General features: G+C 36.1%; 1 protein-coding gene across 1 annotated transcript; it reads left to right on the forward strand.

Annotated features, from left to right (window-relative positions):
- Positions 1-37: 37 nt before the first annotated feature.
- Positions 38-6,515, forward strand: B4GALT7 (beta-1,4-galactosyltransferase 7; the record flags this gene model as incomplete). The annotated part of the gene is given in 4 exon segments (XM_072399003.1): positions 38-376; positions 2,860-3,124; positions 5,232-5,375; positions 6,234-6,515. Coding segments are annotated over 4 exon segments (904 nt in total), but the record flags the coding sequence as incomplete, so codon positions are not given.
- Positions 6,516-7,283: the final 768 nt, after the last annotated feature.

A 7,283-nucleotide genomic window follows, 5' to 3' on the forward strand; every position in this document is an offset into this window, starting at 1 on the left:
TTTTTCTTTAACTGCTTTTTTTAATTCATGTCATTAGGTCAGGTCTTTTTCTTGGGATTCTACCGAGGAAATGCAGCATCTTCAAACTGTTTCTGATCTGCTTATTGCTGGGATTGTTATCTATGCTTTGGTTACAATTCAGTTGCACAGGAGAAGTCAAGAAGCATGAAGAGAAGTCCCCAAAGCAGCCCTGTCCTCCAGTTGCTAGGACTATAAGTGAGGATCCTTCATGGGGTCCTCACCGTCTTGCCATACTTGTTCCTTTTCGAGAACGATTTGAGGAACTCCTAAGCTTTGTACCCCACATGCACCAGTACCTGTCTGAGAAGAAAATCCGACACCAAATATTTATTATAAATCAAGTGGATCATTATAGGTTTGTATGCCCTCAACCCAATTTAAATTCTCCTAAAAAATACCTCTATACCTAAAGTCATCTTGTATTTTGTTCCGTGTAGGCGTAGTAGGTAAAATAAGTATTCTGTTGCCCAGAGTCGCCAGATTTTCAATTTTACGTTTTAACTTCTTGAGCTGTGTATGTGCTCCCGACTATCATGTGAGGGTGCTTGGGCCTGGCAGTTGTCAGTTAAGCACTGTGCGTAGTGTTGTGGGAATGGAACTTATTGCTGTTTTCCAGGAAATTAGTAAAAAGCCAATAATGGAACCATTCCCCATTCTATCCATGAAAGAATAATCATTTTGGCTTCACATAAATTTTAAATGTCTAATATAATTGTTAAACAACTTGTTTGAAGGACAAAATCATGCAGGGTTTAACTTATTTTGCATATTACAAAATTTGTGACTGTTTCTTCTTGACAATTTCTTTCTTTAACACATTGGCAGTAATGATTTGCAAAAAAAAGAAATGTCCACAACCAAACTACTACTGAGCAAATGCATTTATTTATGACAAGGGTGGATACATTTCTTTTGCATTGATTATCATTCCAATCACATTGTAATCAGACAGAGCCATGGAAGACTATAAAATGCCTTAAATAGGTGTAACCTGTTATGTTGTAGACAAGTCATATATCTGACTGGGATTTTCCCAGCCTTGCTTCAAGGCTGCATATAAATTAATCTCTAAATGGTGCAGATAGCAGCGGTTCCTGAATGATATTGTTTAGTACACAGTGTCAGAAACTCTTTTACTTTTCACTGCACTGTGTTATGATTTATGATTGCTGCCTTAAAATACACCTGTCATTAAAAAATGTTGTATTGGGTCAACATACTTTGTCTACAATAGCTTCTTGCACCCCATAAATTTTGAGGTTTATAATATGCAAAAAGTAATATCCCCAGACAATGTGTGACCTACCCACTATGTCTTTAGGCCTGTCACTGTGATGGACCCTCTTGCTAGCCTATGGAAAGGTTTAAGTAGCAGAAAGATGGTGGTTCAGCCTTCAGCACTTTCATAGAGCTTAGAATCTTGCAGATTTAAGTCTTCTGCCACAGCTTTTTGAGGGTTTCAGTGTACATAGACATATGCAGGTATTTTGTGCCTGAGCTTATAATTCTAGTTGGTTAACATTTTTTTTTTGTTCCATGCCCTGGTTCCCTTAGGCACTTTTCTAATAGCAAGGACATAACTTTAAAATGATATTTAATATAAAAAAAAAACATGTAGAGGAATACTAAATATGAGAACCTGTGTCTGCTTTTTTTATAACTTATGGTAGCTGAGCATATCTGACCCAAGAAAACAGTTCTAAACCCTTGATGCAGAAGGAGCTTACAGTGTTTTGTGCATGTGTTGCTGTCAGAAATAATTTTTGGCTTTTTGTTGGTAATGTAATCTATGGTGAGCAGCACATTAATAAGACCATTGAGTAGGAAGATGCTATTTTTTCCACATAGATTGCATTTTTAAAAAAGGAAGTAAACCCAAAGAAAAAAAAAAGCCCTTTAGTCCTGCAGAGCAGTTGATCGGTCCGGAGTTTTCTTTCATCGGGTCCCGCGCGCTAGGCACCGCCATCTTCCCTTTGTTCTTCCGGGTTCTTTTTCCTACGTCATCTGATGCAGGCGCAAGGGTAACCTAAATGGGGGAAAAAAATTGCTGCTCTTACTGCGCATGTGCGAGATCGGCAATTTCTTTCCCTTTTGCCGAAAGGGCTCCTTCTGCGCATTGCCAAGATGCTCGTACATGTGCAGAAGGAGCAGCCAAGAGCCTCCTGGGATGGGTTACGTAGATAACCCGGGGGGCTCTGCACTCCCATTCATTCTCGATCGGCTAGGAGTGTTGCACTTGCACACAAAAAAAAAAACACAAACAGGGTTGTCTACCCTTTTATGTAAAGTGAAAATTCTGAGTTTAGGTACGCTTTGAAAAAAAAAAAATATAATGTATACTTGTAATATATTCTTTATAAACCTTTCAGTTACTGTAAATTATCCTTGCAATGTATCACATTCTAAAACAATCACAGACTGTATGGCTCAATTTAGAGATTCCCATCTACCTAGACTGAGGCACCCTATAATCTACATTTTGCTAGCTTTGAAACAATTGCTTACTTGTTACTAATTATTAAAAAATTATGTTGGATAATGGAGGTAATTGAAGCAATAACTCCAACATGTACGTTCCTGTTGTAACAAGACTATGCAGGATATAAGGATAAACCTTATGCTGAACTCCTGGCAGGTATAAAGCACACCTTTTTCATCAAGTTATATATTCATATTAATTTTTTTAATGGAACTGGCAAAAGTACCTGAATATACCTTAATTCTTACTCTTGTAATTCTTCTCAAAATAATCAATGGACTATCAGTCTAAAAACAGTCTTTCACAGCAACTTTTTCCCTTCTGTATGCTTTATAGTTACATATTTTATTACTTTTCAGGTTTAACAGGGCTTCTCTGATAAATGTGGGCTTCTTAGAGAGTGGAAATGAAACGGACTATATTGCTATGCATGATGTTGACCTGCTACCTCTTAACCCGGATCTGGATTATGGATTTCCAGAAAAGGGACCTTTCCATGTGGCATCTCCAGAACTTCACCCCCTGTATCATTACAAGACCTATGTTGGAGGGATCCTCCTCCTTACTAAACAGCATTATGAAATGGTGAGTATGACTTCCTCCTTTCAAAGGAGTTCCAAAAACTGAATTACAAATATATTTTTTGAGTGCAGATTACCTTTTAATGTTGCCCTAAGCAATGGCTCTGTATCCACACATAACTCTTAGATGTTTTTTAGTAAGGTCAAAGAGACTCTCTAGTGGTACTTTTCTTAGCAATTGCAGTGCAATATCTATTGTACAAGCAAAGTGTAGTTTATCGTCAAATTGTTTATGCTATAAGTAGTGATAGATGTGAGCACATAACTATCAAACTATGCATCAAATAACACCCAAAGGGGCTGCATATGTGTATATGGCATCCGTCTCGACTAGGGTGATATTTATTACAATGTTATTAACAATAACATTGTTACATTACTGTTACATTACTGTTGACGGGTTTATGAGGGGAGGAGTTTTGTGGACAATTTTTTTTTAACTGCATTGAGCCCATTTGCTAACTATTTTTAAACCCCATTGTTCTCCCCAGCCCCCTATAACTGGGTACGCCACCCGGCTGTTTTTGGGTGGTTACTGAAGAGTTCAAAATACCGGGGCGGCCACCCACCTATAATTCCTTCCCACCTGGCATTAAAAAAAATTCTAGGTTCAACACTGAACCCCTTAGAGTTTTGCTTTGCGCATAGTTTGGTAAGCTATCAGCTAGTAACTTTAACACCCTTCTTTGGAGCGTAAAATTTTATAGGGCCTATATCATTTACTTGAAAATAGGAAGCGTAGCCTTCATTAGCTGCCCGCTAGTTTTTTTTTTTTTTTTTTTTTTTTTTTTTTTTTTTTTTTTTGCTGCCTACATCTGTGATATATCCTGCTCAGACAGCTCCTACATTTTCTCCACTTCCTTTAAATTTAAATAAAAAAAAAATAATTTGGCTGATGCTTTACAGTATGTTCAAAAAATATTTTGTATATAAGAAATATGATGTAAATTACTTTACTTTTTTTTTTCTTCCTGCAGTTAAAAAATGAAAATAAGATATTTACTTGTTTCTTAGTAGTGTTGAAATTCAATTAATTGTGTTTGGAACCTGGACTGGTAGCAACTAAAACTAATAAAACTGCTTGTGTAGACAAGCCTTTAGAAGGCTGATTATAATGATGCTGTTCTAGGCTCATAATTCAGCGATGGAGACTTTTATTATAGTAGGTAAAGCACAGTGTTGTGAACAGCAAAAGCCCCTCAGGACATTTTGACGCATGTCAAGAATAAATTATCAGTGTTCTTTATTGTTTGTAGTCTTTGGCAGACTTCCTATTTTGTGTGCCACATAATGACATGACACCAAGCTAAAGAGCTGAGAAGCAGAGTCAAAATGTAAAAAAGGAACAAGATAATTTATTTATGAGCACAACCTTTTGGAGAAGAATGAGTCTTCGTTTAACCCTTTGCCACCATGGACTCATGCCCTTATAGAGAATGCTTTGGCTGCAGAGTTGTAGAATTAAACGGTGCCCCCTATTGAACAAAAACTGGTTATACATTTTATAGTATGTGACTCTATTGGCTTGTTTTTTTTCTATACACAAGGAATTTAGGTCCTCTGAAGCAAAAACGGGTTCCTAGGGTAATCCTACAAGTAAAATATTCTCCATTTGAACACTTTTCCAGGTCCTGGCATGTCTGCCTTCTAAATCAATGACCAACCACCCCACTCCCCTGCTATTACCATTACATCTTTATTCCTGTCTATAAACTCCTTGCTCTGTCACCATTCTCGGCACTACTCCTTACATCTGAAAATATGAATACTTATAATGTTATGTGAACACAGATTTTTCATGCAAGCACTGGATATTTTCCTAGATTTTCATAGTATTGGCTGTTGCTCTGGATTTTGTTCTACAGAGTCTTCAACATATTATATATATTTTTTAATAAAAAAAAAAAATTAGGTGTATAAATTAGTCACAGGGCTCTGTTTATTGGTAGGGATTTATTACTGCCATTAAAACACATGAACCTAAAAGACTTTCACCAGGTATAGTTTGAGGGAAGAGAGCTTGGTATCTAGGCTTCAAAAATGTTTAGGTACAAAAAGAGCTTTAGGGTGGTGGTCAGATGTTCTTCCATTAGCAAGGGTAGAAATGAACCAGTGGATGGTTTACCATTACTAGAAATGAGACTATTTAGTCTGCGTATATTAAACTCTTAACATTTTATGCTTTTCAGCTCCATCGGCCCTCTGGAATTACAACTGGATACCAAACCTTCAGACACATCCATGACCCTGCATGGAGAAAACGAGACCAGAAACGAATTGCTTCTCAGAAGCAGGTAAACTGATATGATAGATATTTAGTGCACAAAAAGTTAGACCTTAGCAAAGAGAACAAAAAGAATATGTCACGTTTTATCAGTGAACTAGATATATGGTTTGAAGAATGCACTAAAATGCAGAGTAGTATTCGGTTATCCAGTAGATGTTTATTTTATGTGCAAATCAAAGGTTTGTTCAGTTTTTAATGGAAATAAAAATCCTGAAAATTTACATCCATTATTATTCTATTTCCTTCTTCAAGACCTGATTTAAAAAAAAATGATATAATGAAATGAGAATGCTATATTCACACATAATTGGCAGATCTCTATGATATAAAAATGCACAAATGTTGCATTCACATGGGAGGTCCACCATCAAAACTTCAGATCTCTTAGTTGGAATATATAGGTTATATATCTTTTCCTATTCCTCTCTTGAAAGAATACCTAGTTTTTAGTCCTTGTTTTACCTCTGTTACATCTATTTGAAACCTCAATAAAAAGTTTAAAATGTAATTAAGTAAAATTTTCCAGTCTGCAGAAGGTGTACATTAAGTATGTTTACAGCCCAGGTATTACTATTGATGCTTTGGTTCCACTAATGTTGGGACATACCTGCCCCTTTTATAGTTTTTCTTGGTATGTTGTGCAAAGCAAATTGTTACAATGCCAGTTAAATCAGATTTAATTCCAGGTTGTAGCACTACAAAATGTGCATAAATCTAACCTGTTGCGCGAGAATATTAATTATTTAAAACCTGTAACTGTAGATAGTCTTCCTATAAAATATAGGAGGCTCTGTTTAAATGGTGTGATACAGAGTCATTTCTGCTAAATAATTACATGTTTTTTTTATTCCTCTATACTTCCCAGGAACAGTTCAAAGTGGATCGTCAGGGGGGTTTACACAATGTTCAGTACCGTGTGGAGTCTCGGTCAGAGTTAACCGTTGGCGGTGCTCCATGTACAGTGCTGAATATACTGCTGGATTGTGACATGAATGAAACGCCATGGTGTGTTTTTAGCTGAATTCAAGAAGTATTTTATTATTCAAAGGACTGAGAAGATAGCCTGAATTCCAGGCAGACATGTGAATCTGTAGCTAGATACGAACTGTAAGAAGTTTTATATATTCTAATAAAATGGTGAAAACTCTCCATGCTTTTTTGTTTCCTGAGCAAATACTACTGCCAAAAATTACCTGTAAATATTTACAGATTTAAAGGATGTGCTTCAGGAAAAGCTCTGTGGACTGCTGCAGAAATTCATATGGGTGTTTTAGTGTTGGCTGCAGTCTCATAATTCTTAAAATAACTTAAAAACATAAGGAGCCGGACATGTTCTTTGATAAATACTGGAATTAAATGTACCTAGGGCTATTGAGCATATTTAGGAGAAATCTACAAAATCCATGATGCCCTGGCTATTGCAGGTTTAAATGTTGAAACCTTTTTTAAAAATGGTTAATAAATCTGATATTGTGTGTGATGCAAAGGCCTTCTTACAAGCCATTTGTGTATCACCATATACAAATTATTTCCTTCCAGGTTCCATAAGGGATAATTGTACTCTGTAAGAGAGATGTGGAGTCTTCAGAAAATGCTAGTTTGGCCACCATCGTCTTCAATATTTTAAGTTACTGATCTGGAATGAACATGCAGTACTACTAAAGTCTAAGTAAACACAGAGCTTCTGATCTTGTTGACTTTTCCAAATAAGTGACTCTGTAAATATTGAAGTTGTTAGGTCAGCATTAACAGCAGCTAGCATTTTTAGAAGGGTATATCTACAATGACATCCTTACGTTCTTTTAGCACTGTTTGTGTGTTCTGACATAATTTGTTTTCTGTTTAAATGAAAATGCATTAAAATACACATCTGTGTGCTAATGTTCATTTCCATTTTATTCAGTTGGAATAAAAT

Source organism: Pyxicephalus adspersus, chromosome 2 (assembly GCF_032062135.1).
Source record: "Pyxicephalus adspersus chromosome 2, UCB_Pads_2.0, whole genome shotgun sequence".
NCBI lineage: Eukaryota > Metazoa > Chordata > Amphibia > Anura > Pyxicephalidae > Pyxicephalus > Pyxicephalus adspersus.